Genomic DNA, 18,683 nt, shown 5'->3' on the forward strand with positions numbered 1-18,683 from the left:
GGCTCCACACCTCTGCCCGGAACGTACGCTAGTGAATGAGTTGTGCTACCCTGGCAAGTGCCTCTCCAGACTCAAAGATCCCCTTCTAACCTGCCTCTGTCCCCTTGCGAGTCACTCCGGGCCTTTGAAGTGCCTTTGTGGAGCGTTTACATTTTGCACCCCTTGGTTCCCCCCCTGCTTTTTCGGCGCACAATGAGACAATCGAAGGAGAGGGAGAGAGAAGGGTGACCTTTAAAAGCCACCCGGGAGGAATGAGCGTCACCAGAAAACGAGCGGCGGAGAGGAGCCTGTCAAGTTATCAAGAATAACAAGGAGCTGCTCATTTGCCTGTGATGGGAACAGCCAGCAGCAAAGTCTCCCCTCTCTCGTAGGCCCCTTGCACCCCACACCAGCAGAAGCACACCCCACAGCGGGCTCCTCTGTATTTAAGGAAAGGGCAACATGTGGGGCTAGGGACGGATCCTGCAGCACAGAGCGCCTCTGGGTGGCACCGGCGGCCAATTCCCTTGGGAATTGTTGAGAACGAAGAGCCTTTCCCCTGAATTGGCCACCATTCCAGTCCAGACATTTCCCGTCCCGAAATGTCAAGCTGAAATCTTGATGGGTTGAAACTTGGTTTGGGCAGAAAAGGTTTTCTCCAACAGCCCACCTCTTTTCTCAAATATATACCAGATTCTGGCTTCTGTATATGAAATTCTAGTTCAATGTCCATTTACAAAGGCCTCCTACACAACAAGACAAAGCTTGGAAGGGGCAGAGAGAGATTGAGAGGTTCTCAATAGAAGTGTCTTTCATCTGAAAAATTAGAAATTACTTGAAAGTACCAAATAGGCCTAGGATTAAATTAGGATTCAACTAAATAAGTGGGATTTACAACAGTAAGAAAAGTGAGTAAGTTAGATTACAATTGGAAATATTTTTGTTTAATGATGATATTGGAAAGCTGTTACATCCAGATACAAGGAAACTCAGAAAGGAGGGACTAGGGGAAGTCAATAATATGTTTATAAGGTTGGATTTTTAAAGAATTAAGTTTGTTTTTATTGTTCACTTGTTTGTTGTTTTCTTTTTTGATGTACTTTCTTGTCTTTTTGTTTTTGTTTGTTATTCTGTTATGTGATATTTGCTATAATTGTGGAAAATCTAATACAAAATTTTGTAAAAAAAGAAGTGTCTTTCATCTGGGGGATGTCTGGGTGCTCTTCGGACTCCCCACTTCAGCAAACAGAAGCCCTTTTCAGCTCCTCTCCACTCCTGCACCGGCCTGGGTCTCTGCCAATACACTCAGAGGCCTAACTGACAGAAACATTTATCTGGGCAGCTCCAGAAAGGTGGCAATGAGGAAAAGGTGGAAGGTTTTCTAAGACTGATCTGCCTTCAAAGCGAGGTGATGTTGCAGAGGAAGGCAACAGCTGCCAAACACCACTTTTTCCACTCTCCAAAAGCTGTGGGACAGCGCTGTGCAGATCGCACACTGCCGAGAGTCTTGGCACTTGCTTTTTAAAGTTTCTAGCCCTCCACGAAATCTCAGAAGAGAGTGTCTCAACCTGGTTTCTAGCTGCTGCTCGGGGGAGTTCAGAAGCCTGTTGCTCAGCAAGTCTGCATGTGGCACCGACTTCTAATCTTTCTGCACCTCTCAACAGCTTTCCTTTAACTAAATTTCATTGCAAGTGCCAGAAGTTGACCCCACAGGTGTACACAAAACTGGCAAGCCACCACACTCACAGGCATGCTTCATAGAACACTATGGGGGGGGGGCACATCTTTAAAGTTGTTAAATGTTACAAATATTATGCATAAACGTATCCTTTCGACTTGACAGCTCAGGGAAGTTACCTAGCTTTCAAAATCATGTAAAATCAACTCCTTTGCCAGTTTCCTTCATTCCACCGCCAATTTGATTCATTGGCCAAGGACTTGGAAACCACTTGGTCGCCGCCATAATCCTTCAAGCGGGAAGTGATGTACTCACAAGAAGGTACTCATAGGTGTCAATCGCTGGGCAAAAGCTCCTCTCCAGACTTGCCCAGGTGGCAGACTATGCAAACCAATGTTCTATTGTCCCTTTGTAGTAGGTGCTTAGAATGTACTTCCCAATACATATCCTGTATCCGCCTGTTGCCCCAACACATTCCTCCAATGTTAATTATGTATAACCCTCCCCTTTTCTGATGCAGCAATGATGTAGTGATGATGCTTAATGAACTGTATGCTGGGATAAGATAGAAACTTTTAAAAGTCCTTAACACCCCACCCTCGGGGTTCAAAATTCCTCTTTGAACCTGTTGCGCAATAAACTTTGATCTACAGCTATTTGCTCCGGTTGGTGGCTGGACTCCTTCCTTTATTCTGCAGGGACCCGCGGGCTCTGCCCAACAAGCTGGGTGGCTGAGCAGCCTTGCACCTAGATTTTTCTGTAACAATAGCAACGTCGCAACTATGGGTTGCAAAAGAAGACGGCAGAAGAGCAGCCAGCAGCTGAAACCAGAGCTGACCTAGGAGGCATCTGCGAAAGAACTAAGCTGTTCCTCTGACAAGGAACCCGGGAGATCCCTTCTGGCTTCTGTTGGAGAAAGAAAGCAGAACATGCCTGCTCAGTGAGGCAGCTCTCCTTGGAAAGAAGGCCACAGATGCAAATGGTTTTCAGAGCAGTTTTTTTTTGTTGGGGTGGGGATAGCAGAAGAGGGTTTGGTGGCAGCTTGGAAGGATCACCAGAAGGAAAGCTTCCTTGATAATAATAATAATAATAATAATAATAATAATAATGAAATTTTATTTATACCCTGCCCTTCCCGGTTCAGAAAACTGGGCTCAGGGCTGCTAACAACAAATTTAAAACACTTAACTGATGCAACAAAAACCAGCATAAAATACAGTAGAAAATGTGAATAATAATCAATTCAGAATTCAAAAATCAATTTAGGGGGAAAATCCATCCAATAAACATTAGATGATCGCCAGGGCTAGCTGGGTAAATTAGTCCTATTTGGGCCAGCGATGAGACCAGGGGAGAATTAGCTGTGGGATCCCAGAGCGGGTAATCTTCATAAAAAGAGGAGGGGGAGGGAAGGAATGGGAATAAAAGATCAGGCTAAGTTAAAATGGAAACCCAGGCGGAATAGCTCTGTCTTACAGGCCCTGTGGAAGGAGGTTAAATCCTGCAGGGCCCTGGTCTCGTGGGACAGAGCATTCCACCAGGTCGGAGCCATAAGAGACGGTGTATCAGGAAGCACAAGCTACTGGAGACCTTAAAACGGAATGGATTTCACCATCATATACAGCTTTGGCCCTATAGATCTGAAGGAGCATCTCCACCCCCATCGTCCAGCCTGGACACAGATGTCCAGCTCCAAGGATCTTCTGGTAGCTCCCTCATTGCAAGAAGCGAGGTTGCAGGGAACCAGGCAGAGGGCACCCGCCCCATGGAACGCCCTCCCATTAGATGTCAAAGAGATGAGTAACTATATAACCTTTAGAATACATCTGAAGGCAGCCCTGTCTTCGGAAGCTTTCGAACATTTGATTTTTTTATTGTGTTTTTATATACCGTACTTTTCCGTGTATAAGACGACCTTTTTTTATTTAAAAAGTATGTTTAAAATTGGCGGTCGTATTATACACAGATAGTGCATAGGGGAGATGTGTGATTGGTTGCTGCCGCGAGCCAGAGATTGTCAGCGGGTATTTGGCATGTTATTGGTGGCTGTGGCAATGGCTGGTGTTGATTTACTGTCCCTGCGGCACTAGGGCGGGCGACTGGCAGCTTCTGCCGGCGCGGGGACAGATGATAGCGGGCTTTTGCAATGCGTGCGAGTGGCAGTGTATGTCAGGCGGGTGAGCGATTTTCGACAATGCCCCAGGAAAAAAAACCTCAACAACTCAGGGCAATCTCCCTCTTATACACAGGGGCGTATTATACACAGAAAAATATGGTATGTTGCAAGCCTCCCAGAGGGGTAACACAGTGAGATGGGCGGGGTACAAATAGTAAAACCGTCAGCACCCCCCACTTGTGGAACTACTCTGTGGTCAAAGTCTAGCATCCTCCAGAAGATAAAACGCTATGTGGACCACCTGGAAAAGTGGTTCTTACATTTGAGGGGCTTCTCCTTGAGCCAGGACAAACCCCTCTTCACCCCACCCTGAGCAACGCCCTGGGGTCCCTTATGATGCCTTCTCTGAGCAAAGAACCAGGCAGGTTTCTGCAAGCAAGCTCTTCCTCCTCCTCCTCCTCCTCAGGTGCGCGGAGCCACGGGGGACCTTACCTTGCCTCGAGTCGTACTGTCTCATCTGCACCTCCTCAACACATTCTGCCGGGAACCAGCCCGTCCGCCCCTTCACGGTTCCTTCCCAAAAGCCTCCTTCTCCGATGCTGAGCACTGTAGGAAAGAGAGGCAGAGAGGTCAGGGAGAGCCCTGGGAAAGAGCAGAGAGGAGCCACCAAACCACAGCCCCCCCAGTTGCGTCCATGTACCCCAAAACAGAGATGTCTCCAGAATAGCAAATCACTTGGATTCAGAAGCGCCCATTCTCCCTGGCTGAGTTTTCTCCCTGGACTTTGCTGCCACGACTCTCCCTCCTGGACCCTGGTTCCCCAAAACTCCTTTCCTAGGGCCCTGGGCAAGACTGGCTAGTTTGCTTCAGCTCTGTCATTATGCACAGTTGCCATGTGTCCTCTTTTTCCAGGACACGTCCACTTTTTCAGGAGTAAAATTTCTGTCTTGGTGGATTGTTGTTTTTTGTTTTGTTTTTTAAATCTTCAAAAAGTACATAATTATATATGCACTAAACGTTGTGAGACGTAAATAAAAGAGAGAGAAAGAAACAGAGAAACAGAACCCATGTAGAATGGAAAATAAAGGGGGGGGGACACCCAAAACTGTATACTTTACAAGATTGTTATTGCACTTCACCAAATCTTAACCTGTTACAGTATTTGTAAGAATGGATTCCAAATATCATTGAATTTCTCCATGGCAAATCTGTGTTTACAGTACATGCAAGTTGTTCATATGTTGCGAGTTTGCATAAGTCTTCAATCCAATCGTAGAAGAGAGCCACATTTTTTTAATGCAGATTTTTTTTCAATGTCTCTGGCTGTACTTTTCTGGATGAGAAATAGCCATAACTGGTGGCTGAAGAGTTGCTTTCCTCTTATCTTCTCCTGGCCCCCTCAGCAATAGATCACAGCTCCTATAGCCCACATATAGCAGGGGTATTTAAAATTACAAGTCGTCATAGCATCCTCTTTTTTACTCTTCAAAATATGGCAACCCTAGCTGGGCTTATTTTCCAAGGTGATTTGCAAAAAAAAAGGGGGGGGAGATTTTCAAAAAGCATTTTTTAAATCATCCCTCTCAACTAGTCTGGGTGAGAGAACAGAGCTTCTTGGTGATGGCACCCAAGTTGTGGAATGCCTTAGGAACATAAGGAGAGGCTTCAGGATCAGACCACCGGCCCATTTAGTCCAACACTGTGATCTCACAGTTGGCCCTCGGATGCCCCAAGGATAATCCTGCAAGCAGGACTTGAGTGGAAGAAAACTTGCAATTCCCAGCAACTGAGATTTAGAGGTATATTGTCTCTGGTATTAATGGGAGAAGGAAGTCGTAATGGCTGTTAGCCATCAATAGTCATATACTGAGTTGAATAGGATCCCAAAGGCAGCAGTCTGATTGGTCCTAGACCAATAGGGTCCAGAATGCAGCAGTCTGATTGGTCCTAGAACAATAGGGTCCAGAATGCAGCAGTCTGATTGGTCCACAGGAGCCACCCAATCCAGCTCCAGTGGAAGTGAATCCGCAACCTGATTGGCCTACAGGTGAATCCCGGAATTAGCCAATCACGTGGGGCCCATTGTGTAAATAATGTATATAAATCAGACATTCTGGGGGAACTTCCATTCCTCCTCACCACTATGAGCTGAATAAAGAGCATGACATCCACTCTCGACTCCGGGTATATTTCAAATAGCAATATTGGAGATTCTCACCCCACCCTGAGATCTGCCTAGCCCCTGCGCTTGCTGTTTTTCTGGCTGCCCACTCTGGAAACAGGATACTGGACTAGATGGGCCATTGGTCGGACCCTCGTCTTCTGTTTTGCCGACCCGTTAAAACTTTCCCATTCCAGCAAACACCCCACTTCCAGAGTCAGTTCCCATTTTATCGCCGCTGGTTTATGCTCTTAAGGGAATGTCGTCCTTTTTTCGTGGTGAAAAGCCCCCCTGCCCCTGAATGATGCAAATGCCTTGAAGGGGCAAAGCCTCACGTTTCCTGAATGAAACTGAGGAGCCGTGACTTGAGGGGTGAGAAAGGCCACTCACAAAATCTCAGGTCCCATGTACTACAAAAAAAGGATCTTGGACTGAAGACCCTGGCCTCCGCTGGAAGTTGACAGGGCTTGAGGTAGGTGTGTGTGTGTGTGTGTGTGTGTGTGTGTGTGTGGACCAGGGGTTCTGCTCCACGCAAGGCAGCTTCCTATATTATGACTGCTTCTCAGAGAGGCAACTGCCTGGGGCCCCTATCTATCTATGTACATATTTATAATCCATGCTTACGGAAGACTACAACCATTCATAAACCTCTATCATTTATCTGTGCATCATGGCATTTGCATCCCACCATTTTCTGCACAGAGCTCAAGGGGGCATGTGTAGCTCTTCTCTCATTTAATCCTAACCACAACCCTGTGAGGGACGCGAGTAGCACTGTGGGTTAAACCACAGAGCCTAGGGCTTGCCGATCAGAAGGTCGGCGGTTCGAATCCCCGCAACGGGGTGAGCTCCCATTGCTCAGTCCCTGCTCCTGCCAACCTAGCGGTTCAAAAGCACATCAAAGTGCAAGTAGATAAATAGGTACCACTCCAGTGGGAAGGTAAACGGTGTTTCCGTGCACTGCTCTGGTTCGCCAGAAGCGGCTTAGTCATGCTGGCCACATGACCCGGAAAAACTGTACAGCAGCTCCCTCGGCCAGTAAAGTGAAATGAGCGCCGCAACCCCAGAGTCGGCCACGACTGGACCTAATGGTCAGGGGTCCCTTTACCTTTACAAGCCTGTGAGGTTAGGCTAGGCTGAGAGATGCAGCGGCTGGTCTGCCCTCCAAGGTCCCACCCTGTGAGCTGTGTGGCCGAATGGCAGATGATGATGATGATAATACCCCACCCATCTGGCTGGGTTTTCCCAGCCACTCTAGGAGGCTTCCAGTAAAAGATAAAAACATTTAATTTTTTTTTTAAAAAAAACCTTCCTGATACAGTGGTGCCCCACAAGACGAATGCCTCGCGAGGCGAAAAACTCGCAAAATGAAAGGTTTTTTTGTTTTCGAGTTGCTTCGCAAGACGAATTTCCCTATGGGCTTGCTTCGCAAAACGAAGCTTGCCCCGCAAGCTCCGGGGATAGCGGGAAGCGCAGCGCGTCTTCCCCACTCTCCCCGGACCTCTTTTGAAGCAAGGGGTGGCGGGGAGAAGATCACCCAAAGCTAATGAGCACTTTTTCAGCTTTAACAATTCATTAGTCCCTTGGAATTGACAAGCTCGATTTTAAATGCAGGGTCAGGTCTGCAGCGCCAACCACACAAGCCGGCCAAGGATGGCGCTGGGTGCCAGGGAAGGGGCGGCACGGCGGCACTCCTCCCGGCACATCTCCTCTGACCGTGGGCTTCGGTGCTGCTCGGCTTGGTGGCCTCTTTATGTGAGACTCGAGCGAAGTCAGTTTAGCCCCCATCTCTCTCTCCCCGGACCCCTTTTGAACCAAGGGGCGGCAAGGGGGAGAAGTGATCTTCTCCCCTCCGCCCCTTGCTTCAAAAGAGGGGACAGAGGGGCGCTTCCCCTCTGTCCCCGGACGGTCTCCATAGGAACACATTGATTGATTTTCAATGCATTCCTATGGGAAACCGTGCTTCGCAAGATGAAAAACTCGCAAGAAGAAAAAACTTGCGGAACGAATTAATTTCGTCTTGCGAGGCACCACTGTACTTCTCCCAGGTCACAGTTTGACACTCTAACCCTGGGATCAGCAACCTTTTTCAGCTGTGGGCCAGTCCTCCGTCCCTCAGAAAAAAAAATATGTATGAATTCCTATGCCCCACAAATAACCCAGAGATGCATTTTAAATAAAAGGACACATTCTACTCATGTAAAAACATGCTGATTCCCGGACCGTCCGCAGGCTGGATTTAGAAGGCGATTGGGCCACATCCGGCCCCTGGGCATTAGGTTGCCTACCCCTTCTCTAACCACTACACCACACTGCAGACAAAATGTATATTGCATAGGCTTGCCTAAACGACAGGGCCTTCAAAAGACGTCTGAAAGAAGGCAGGGGCAGTTCCTGGTGAATATCCACCGGCAGGGAGTTCCGCAGGACAAGGCCCACCACACTAAAGGCTCAGTCCCTTCTGGAGGCCAACTGAAACTTGGGGCCATATAGGTGGCCCTGTGAGCACCTGTGGGGAACTCCCCCCCAAAAAAACTCTTTTGGAAGCCATGCAGTATCACAGAAGCAGCCTCTGTACAGACAGAGTCCCTTGAGACAGAGGGGTGGGACCTTTTATTTTACTTTTGTTTCCTGAATCGGGCCCGAGTGAGGATGCATTGCAGATCCAGACTCCTATACAATCAGGTTCTCCATCATTTTTGGGTGGGTGGAGGCCTGCCTGCAACCCTCCTCTTTCTGCCCCTGTATTTGCACATCAATGCTCCCTTGTCTGTTCAGAACCACCAAATTAGATTTGGAGATGCACCATTTAACTCTCCAGCTCATCGGGAAAGAAACCGGGAGAGGGTGGGTGGTAGAGAGAGAGAGAGAGAGAGATCTGGGTGCAAGCCAGCAGCTGCCCTTTTCTTACAAATGATTCCGGCTCCTTCCAATTAACGGCATTGTATCATTCCACACAATTTAACCCAAAAGATTCGGTTAACAAGACCAAGGAAAGGACTCGGGCCACACGCTCGCCGGATTCGCTGCCATATTGACCGTGCAGAAGTGGGTAAGGAAGGCAGGAGCAGGAGGAGGGAGCGGAAACCCAACATGAAAAGCCTCTCGTGGGTTGTAAATCAATATGTATTAATGGCTGCATCAGAGGCAGGAATGCAGATGGAGAAGCTGGTTAAAGCTCCAATGTTTTAAGCCTGCAGCTGGTGGCTTCGAGGGAGATGCCAAGCGCCTGGATCTCGCTGCCCAGCGGTTCCTGCCCCCAGTCTGCCTTCCGGGCAAGCTGGAATTTGCAGCCCCTGCCCAGGAACACCAGACTCTTTCTCTGTGCATCTGCCCACACCCTGTTTGGTTCCATAAATTTGTCCCTATAAAACAGATTGTTCAGGATCGTGGTTTGCATCACACACACACAAAATGCAAAACAGTAACAACTCACTGCACTTTAATTCAAAATCCAATTAAAACTATTTGGTGCCATTAATTCAACAAAACTGATGAACTTAACCCAGTGATACCAGCTTTCCAAAGTCTGGGAGTCATTGACACCTTTAACACACACACACACACCATGCCACCCACCTGCCTCTTAGAAACCCCACCCCACCCAGGTAATCCCACTGCCCCACTTTGGAAACCAACGGGTTAAACTCTCACCCCTCAGCCTGTAATGAAACTGAGCCAACTTTGTGTAAATGAAATGAATGCAGATTCTCATTCTCTCTCTCTCTCTCTCTCTCTCTCTCTCTCTCTCTCTCACACACACACACACACACACACACACACACACACACACATACACAGGGACAGAGAGAACTTCTTCTTCCTCTCTTGACTCCCACCCAAGCAAAATGTAGATTGCAAGCTCCTTGGGTGCAGGGACCTCCCTTTTCTGCTTCCACTCTAAATTTGTGCTGATGGTGGTGGCTTTATAAAATAACGAGGTGCATTCAAACTAACTTTTACTCAGAGTCAATCGGGTGAAATTAATGGATTAAGTGTTAATCCGAAATTAAGTTACTCATGGCCATTAACATCAACAGGACCGAGTAAAGGCCAGCTGACTACAACCCAATATTGGTTTATTTAAAAGCATTTATAAGCCACTTAATAGATTATTGTTGTTTTTGCAATACGCAAGTGGTGTAGGGCGTAAAAAGCAACCAATGCCATGCAATCACAGGACTGTAGAGTTGGAAGGGACACCCAGGTTCATCTAGACCAACCCCCTGCAATGCAGGAATCTCAGCTAATCACATTCAAATGAAACACAACCAAAGACCAACAAAATGGTATCCTAAAAGCACACGAAACAGGGATTCGGGGGGTGCAAATACCTAAAACAGGGAAAGCCTAAACGCCTAACCCCTTGCGACCAGTGCTGGCTGGTGGCACTTTCCAGGGCCAAAATATCCTCCTGCCGCAGCATTTTGAGATCTCAATTATGCCCAGTGTTATAAGAATTTTAAGGTCTTATATATATAAAATAAAAAGGTAAAGGGACCCCTGACCATTAGGTCCAGTCGCGGACGACTCTGGGGTTGGGGCGCTCATCTCGCTTTACTGGCTGAGGGAGCTGGCATACAGCTTCTGGGTCATGTGACCAGCATGACTAAGCTGCTTCTGGCGAACCAGAGCAGCACACGGAAACGCCGTTTACCTTCCCGCCGGAGTGGTACCTATTTATCTACTTGCACTTTGACCTGCTGTTGAACTGCTAGGTGGGCAGGAGCAGGGACTGAGCAACGGGAGCTTAACCCGTCGCGGGGATTCAAACCGCCGACCTTCTGATCGGCAAGCCCTAGGCTCTGTGGCTTAACCCACAGTGCCACCCGCGTCCCATATACCGTATTTTTCGCTCTATAACACGCACCCGACCATAACACGCACATAGTTTTTAGAGGAGGAAAATCCGTAGGCATGCCACCCGTAGGCATTCCCTCCATAACACGAACAGACATTTCACTTTCTAGGAGGAAAAAAGTGAGTGTTATGGTGCAAAAAATATGGTATATAAAATAGTTGTTCATAAATGTACCAAGCAAACACATACAAATATGTAAACCCGTGTCTGAAGCCCACAGAAAAAGTCCTGGAACCATTTTCTCTCTCCCAAAATGACCAAATACCGTAAATTTCGCTCCATAATACGCAGATTTTTCCTCCTAGAAAGTAAGGGGAAATGTCTGTGCGTGTTATGGAGCGAATGCCTACAGATGGCGGGGGAATCTGCTGCAGTCGTGAGCAGTCCGTGGCTCGCTTTGAAACAGCAAAGCGGGTGTAAGCGGCTCCTGTCAGCTAGCGGAGCCGGGAAGGAGGGAGAGAAGCAGAGCGGGAGTTGGCTGCTTTAAAACAACCCCGTGCTTTCTGTCCCTGCCTGCAGTTTTTTGCTGTCCGATTTTGGATTAGGCACTGTAGGGGCTGTGTGTGTGTGTGTGTGTGTGTGCTTGAGCTATCGTTCTCCTCCTCCTGCTTCCCCTTCACCCTCTCTGCGCCCCTGCGACTTTAGAATCCACACTCTGTGTGTCTGTGTGTGCGTGAGGGCTGCTTCTCCCCTTGCTTGCCGTTCACTCTCCCTGCGACTTTAGAATCCACACTCTGTGTGTCTCTGTGTGCGTGAGGGCTGCTTCTCCCCTTGCTTGCCGTTCACTCTCACTCTCCCTGCGACTTTAGAATCCACACTCTGTGTGTCTGTGTGTGCGTGAGGGCTGCTTCTCCCCTTGCTTGCCGTTCACTCTCACGCTCCCTGCGACTTTAGAATCGACACTCTGTGTGTCTCTGTGTGTGTGAGGGCTCCTTCTCCTCTTGCTTCCCGTTCACTCTCACTCTCCCTGCGACTTTAGAATCCACACTCTGTGTGTCTGTGTGTGCGTGAGGGCTGCTTCTCCCCTTGCTTCCCGTTCACTCTCACTCTCCCTGCGACTTTAGAATCGACACTCTGTGTGTCTCTCTGTGTGTGAGGGCTGCTTCTCCCCTTGCTTCCCGTTCACTCTCACTCTCCCTGCGACTTTAGAATCCACACTCTGTGTGTCTGTGTGTGCATGAGGGCTGCTTCTCCCCTTGCTTCCAGTTCACTCTCCCTGCGCCCCTGCGACTTTAGAATTGACACTCTGTGTGTCTCTCTGTGTGTGTGAGGGCTCCTTCTCCTCTTGCTTCCCATTCACTCTCCCTGCGACTTTAGAATCCACACTCTGTGTGTCTCTGTGTGTGTGAGGGCTCCTTCTCCTTCTCTTGCTTCCCGTTCACTCTCCCAGCGACCCTGCGACTTCCAGCGCCCTGCGACTTTAGGGCCAGTTCTCTCTCTCTCTCTCTGTGTGTGTGTGTGTGTGTTGACCTCACTGCGCTTGTTGGGGGAAAGTGTTGGTCGCAATTTTTCTTGATTTGTCTCAGAGTGGTTACTATCGTGGTTTCCTTGCTGGGGAGGAGGGAGAGACGCAGAGCCTGCTTGTTTTAAAGCAGCAAAGCCGGAGAGGAGCCTCTTCTGCATTATTAGCAGCATCCTTCTCCACACACCCCACGTGTGCTCCTTGTCCCTTGAGTGCTTTTCCTTCCCTCCCCACTTAAAACGTGGTTTCAAAGCACGGATCCACATGGATCCTCAGGATTTTTGCACTGGGTCACCCCAAATTCACCATCAGATCACATAGCATGTCCATGGCTACAGTCTGAACCCAAAAATACACCCACCCACTGTTTCATGGGGCCGCAATGGCGCAAAAACGTGGTTACAAAGCATGGATCCACATGGATCCTCAGGATTTTTGCATTGGGCTACCCCAAATCCACCGTCAGATCACATGTCTGTGGCCACAGCATGAACCACAAAAATCATACATCCACTGTTTCGCTTAGAATATTTTTTCTTGTTTTCCTCCTCTAAAAACTACGTGCGTGTTATGGTCAGGTGCGTGTTATAGAGCGAAAAATACGGTATTTCTCTGCAAGGTCAAAGGAAACGGGGAAATCTCCCCATTGTCTCTTTGCTCACAAATCCTGTCTTAAGGGCACATTTAAGATATGAATAGGGGAGCCTGTGACCAGGATTCAGGAATTGAGTAGTTATCGTAACAAAAGTGTGGCCAGGATGCCCAGGTAATTCAATCAGGTAACCTGGCAGACAGGAAGAAACAACACACCCAAATTTCCACCCCTTCTGTGATGTATGTATGATGTTTCTGGGGGTGGTCTTGGACTTCAGGGCGGGCAATTTCAAAATGTCTATATAAGGACTTGCACTCCTTCGTTAGGGGTCCTCCTCTCTCTTGCCTGTGGGGGGAACACCCTGTTGCAACAGCTTCAATAAAGATCAGGCTTACTAGCCGCTTTGCTTCTCAATATTCTCTGGTTGGCCTCTGCTATTTTCTCCTACCGATAGAGAACCCACAAAAAGGACTCTATATGGGCTCTTGGGTACCCCGTAAGGGAAAAGGAGCTTTTTTCCCCTCATAACATCCAGCTTCCAATCTGAGACAGCCCTTGTGGGAAGGAGCCAATTCATCCTCTCCCACTAAAAGCACACAGCTGATTTTCTTCCTACAGGGGAGAAGACACACAAACCTGGTATCTTCTCCCTGGCCATTGGAAAAGCAGCTGGAGAAGGGAATAATGGGGAGAGAGAGTTGAGCGGTCTACACTTGTGCAGAAACAACAACGGCTGCTGGGCCGGTCGGAACCTGCACCTCTCCACCAGCAACTGTCAGGAAGACCTGAAAACAAAGGCTATGAAATCCTCCCAATGTCATGCTCCCTGACCACCTAACACCATTATTGAAAGACCTACATTGGCTCCCAGTACGTTTCCGAGCACAATTCAAAGTGTTGGTGCTGACCTTGAAAGCCCTAAACGGCCTCAGTCCAGTATATCTGAAGGAGCGTCTCCACCTCCATCGTTCTGCCCGGACACTGAGGTCCAGCTCCGAGGGCCTTCTGGCGGTTCCCTCATTGCGAGAAGCCAAGTTACAGGGAACCAGGCAGAGGGCCTTCCCGGTGGTGGTGTGGCATCTGATCAAGGCCTGTATTTCAAAATGAGCTTAAAGATATATTTGCAAATGTTTGTATGTTTCATGCCATGCAGAAACCAGCTGGCTAAGTACTTTGGCAGTTGTTTATCTTCCTGCTCTCCTGAACAAGGGCCCCCCTGATTTATAGCAGTAGCAGGAGACAAGTTTCTCAAAGTTGTAAAAGGGAATTACAGGCTGGGAGCAAATGTTACACTGACCCTACATATTACAGAATACAATCAAGCTGCAAAAACACTAATTAAGAGTTGGTAAATAATAAGATTTATTGTTTAACAGAAAATGATACCATGTGCCTCCCATCAGACTCTAGCCATATTTTCCTAAGGTTTAAGGTATACTGAGAGAGTTAAAGGGCAATAAATTTTGGGAAGAGCTAATGGGGAAAGCAGCTGGCTGGGAAAGGGGGGTGTAAACTGAAGAGGCTTCTTTTGAAGCTGTTTTTACTGAGTTCCTTTTTTACTTTGCAAAGGCCTTTTCTTCTAAAAAGCTATCTATGTTATATATGAGATTTGTTGGCTTAATGTAATTATGCAAAGGATTTAGAAAGTAAGAAATGTTAGATTCTTATGTTAGATTCTTATTTCATTGATGGTGTGTGAGAATGTGAACCCAAGATCTCTGTTTAGATAGAATTTAATACCACGAGCCATTTGTTTTAGCCATTTGTTTTGGAATGCAGGGGCAACAGGGGCAAAAGGTGATCTGGTAATTAAGGTGCCTTGTCGAGGCAAATGTAAGATATATGGCTACTTGTCTGCCATTTATGGATAGAAGGAAATATAGCTCTTTGTCTCCCATAAAAGGTAATAGGAAATGGGTGTGTCTTTTATGATTGGTTCTAGCAAACAGCCAATAGGAATTTCAACCAGGCTGATTGGACAGAGGCAGCCAAAGGAGGAGCAAGGGGGCTGGGCTGAGGAAATATAAGTGCTGGCCATCAGGGCTGGAGGGGGCAGAGCTTTGGTATCCATATACCACTGTGTCTCTCATTTATTTGTCTGACAAATAAATTATTATTTTAATTTCTCTATTGCTGCGTTGAATATTTCATTCCAGCTAAGCGTTAACCACAAGCAGGGTGCTACAGTGGCCCCCGCCCTGTGGAACTCCCTCCCACCAGATGTCAAAGAGAAGAACAACTACCAGATTTGTAGAAGACATCTGAAGGCAGCCCTCTTTAGGGAAGCTTTTAATGTTTGACGGACTACTGTATTTTAATATTCTGTTGGAAGCCGCCCAGAGTGGCTGGGGAAGCCCAGCCAGATGGGCGGGGTAGAAATAATAAATTTTATTCTATTCTATTCTATGCTAGGCTGGGCTGGGCCCCCAGGAAGTTGTGAGGAATGCCTGAGCGGGGCACGAGAATTGTGGAAATGCAGAGGTGGGAGGAAGGTACACAGTGGATTTAATTTATATCAAATCAATTTACCGTATTTTTCGCCCTATAGGACGCACTTTTTCCCCTCCAAAAATGAAGGGGAAATGTGGGTGCGTCCTATGGGGCGAATGCAGGCTTTCACTGACATTTTCGTCTTGCGAGGCATTTCTCTTGCGGGGCACCACTGTATCTTTTTTCATATGTGGTGGGAATGTAAGAAGGTAAAATGCTTTTGAGAAATGATTTATAATGAATTGAAGAAAATGTTGAAATATACATTTGTTAAGAAACCAGAAGCATTTTTTAGTAGGCATTACAGGTAATGAGATAAATAAGAAAGAAAAAAAGTTATTTTTATATGCAGTGACAGCAGCAAGAATATTGATGGCCCAGAAATGGAAACAGGAGGAATTACCTACGATAGAAGAATGGAGAACTAAAATGATGGACTATGCAGAATTGGACAGAATGACAGGAAGGATCCGGAATCGACGAGATCAAAGATTTACAGAAGATTGGGAAAAGTTTATCCAACATTTGCAAAAACTGAGTGATAATAAAATTACGTTTGTAAGCTTTAAGGAAGCTCTGTGAGGGGAAAGGGTTAAAAGGGCAGAAATGTGTAAAAGGTAACAAAAGGAAGGAATGGCAGACAAATTGAGGGAAGTCAAAAAAGAGAAGTAAGATGTAATTAAGATGTATGGAATGTATAAATTTGTTTTTGTATTTGAAAACTAATAATAATATAATTTTTTTAAAAAAGCATTTTATTTTAAAAACCCAATTTAAATAAAAAAAATCTGATTTACATTTTTTAAAAATCCAATTTTTATGGTTTTTTCTCCCCAAAAAACATTGATTTTTATCCCCCTTGCTCTGGACCCTGATTGTAGGCTCCTCACTGGGACATTTGCTTGGCCACTGAGAGAACAGGATTCTGGACTACCTTTGGCCGGATCCTGCAGCCGGGCTCTCTCACACCCACCCTCCACAGCGATGCAGCAATCCTGCAAGTGTGACCAACAGACTGGTCACTGGCGCAGAGGCAGCTGGTCTGCAGACCTGCCTCCCCCCACCCCCACCCCCGCCTGCCCTACAAGTTGTTCATGCAGCAGCCTCGCTTGTTAGCAATTCAGAATGTAATCAGAGAAGCGCATTTGCAAACGCCCAATTAATCTAATAAACAGGCTGCACACTGAGCCTCTGGCAGGCCTGTGTGGGGCTGGCTAATTTCAACAGAGGCAGGTTTGAGCAAAGGGAAAGGGCTTGTTTGGAGGGGGCGGGAAATGGCTGGGCAAGCTGCAAAGTTAAATACCTCCCACCGTTATCTTAGCATACCTGCGATGATGTCAGCACAGCTCTGCATGGACACAGAGGAATGCAATTCACACACACACACACACACACACACACCAGGACACAAACCTGCACTGGCCCTTTTATTGACAAAACATCTGTCTGATGGCTCAACTGCCCCAGCTGAAAGAATGAATTTCAATAGGGACAAATGTCAGGTTCTGTGCTGAGACAGGAAGAACCAGATGCACAAATATAAGATGGGGAACCCCTGGTTTACTAGCTGGACATGTGAGAAGGATCCAGGGGTCTTGGTGGACCACAAGCTTAAGATGAGTCCACGGTGTGATGCAGCAACAAAAAAGGCGAATGCTAATTCTAGGCCAACGCTGTTCTAGTTAAAGCTATGGTTTTTCCAGTAGTGATGTATGGAAGTGCGAGCTGGACCATAAAGAAGGCTGATCACCGAAGAATGGATGCTTTTGAATTCTGGTGCTGGAGGAGACTCTTGAGAGTCCCATGGACTGCAAGAAGATCAAACCCCTCCATTCTTAAGGAAATCAGCCCTGAGTGCTCACTGGAAGGACAGATCGTGAAGCTGAGGCTCCAAGACTTTGGTCACCTCATGAGAAGAGAAGACTCCATGGAAAAGACCCTGATGTTGGGAAAGATGGAGGGCACAAGGAGAAGGGGACAACAGAGGACGAGAAGGTTGGATGGTGTTCTCGAAGCTACCAGCATGTGTTTGACCAAACTGCGGGAGGCAGCGGAAGACAGGAATGCCTGGCGTGCTCTGGTCCAGGGGGTCACGAAGAGTCGGACACAACTTAACAACAACATTTTAGGCTGCATCAACAGAAATCTAGTGTCCGGATCAAGGGAAGTCTTGGTCCCACTCTATTCTGCCTTAGTCAGATCCCACCTGGAATCCTGTGTCCAGTTCTGGGTGCCACAATTTAAGAAGGATGTTGACAAACTGGAATGTGTGCAGAGGAGGGCGACAAAGATGACCAAGGGTCTGGAAACCAAGCCCGATTAGGTGTGGTTGAAGGAGCCTGGAGTGTGATGCAGCAGCAAAAAAAGGCCAAAACAATTTTAGGCTGCATCAAGAGAAGTTGAATGTCCAGGTCAAGGGAAGTCCTAGTAGCGCTCTATTCTGCAATGCAGATATCACAGCTTAAATATCCAGGACAGATGGCCAGCCAAACTCTGCTTAAAAACCTCCAAGGAAGGAGAGTTCACCGTCTTCCAAGGGAGTGGGGTTCTGCTGCCTCCGATGTCTGCTTCCAGGCCAACCTTCTGTTGTCCATCGTGCTGCCCCAGATGTGCCCACAAGGAAGCCCCCAAAGTCAGGGCACAAAGGCATCAGCCCCCACCCCAAGCTATCCGTCCCCCAGAAACCTCAACCCACAGACCTTAAGAGAGTCCTGCCAGACCACTAATCTTGTCACACACTGAACTGGCAAAGGTCGTTGGAACCCCCCCCCCCCAGTGTTGACTCTGCCCACAAACTCCCCCCACCAGGCAAGAACACACTGCATGAATTTTGCATTTTAGTGGATTTCAAATGATGCCTTATTTATGCTCCTTTTCCAAGACACTGTCTATGTTTCTGTCACGTCAAGGGATATAAATATTTCAGCTGCACAGACAAATGGCAACGGAGGCTTGAATACAGCACCCTGCTTTTAAAATTAATAATTGTATTAATCTAACACACAGCCCTGAAACACCTTAATAATGTCATAGTCAATTTAATGGTAACCATAAATCAATTATAACAGATTCCTGTGTCGGTGGAGGCAGACAGCATAAGCTAAATCTCCTTGCCGAAAGCTACTTCCAAAGTGTTTGTTTTATTGATGGCCTATTAATTTGCTATTGTGCTCGGAGCTGCTCCTTTCAAATTACTGCTTGCATTTGTAAACCAGTTTGAACGCGCTCAGTGGGCAAAGCAGAGTAAAAATATTTGAAATAAATAAATGCACTGGAACCAAGACGTGGAACTTTTCTGATTCTTCCCACAACCAGTTCACTATAGTGGGCCCTCGCACGCT

General features: G+C 47.3%; 1 protein-coding gene across 11 annotated transcripts in view; it reads right to left on the reverse strand.

Annotated features, from left to right (window-relative positions):
* SHANK3 (SH3 and multiple ankyrin repeat domains 3) overlaps positions 1-18,683 on the reverse strand; it is a 455,788-nt gene that overhangs the window by 139,899 nt on the left and 297,206 nt on the right. For all 11 annotated transcript variants that reach the window (XR_014223665.1, XR_014223666.1, XM_082238697.1 and 8 more), the window contains one exon: positions 4,266-4,379. Coding sequence is in view for 9 of the 11 variants with exons in the window: in XM_082238697.1 (XP_082094823.1) it covers positions 4,266-4,379 (114 nt within the window). In the remaining 2 variants the exon portion in view is untranslated. The remainder of the gene's footprint in view (positions 1-4,265; positions 4,380-18,683) is intronic.

The sequence above is a fragment of the Podarcis vaucheri genome (genome assembly GCF_965113315.1).
Source record: "Podarcis vaucheri genome assembly, chromosome: 10".
Taxonomy (NCBI): domain Eukaryota; kingdom Metazoa; phylum Chordata; class Lepidosauria; order Squamata; family Lacertidae; genus Podarcis; species Podarcis vaucheri.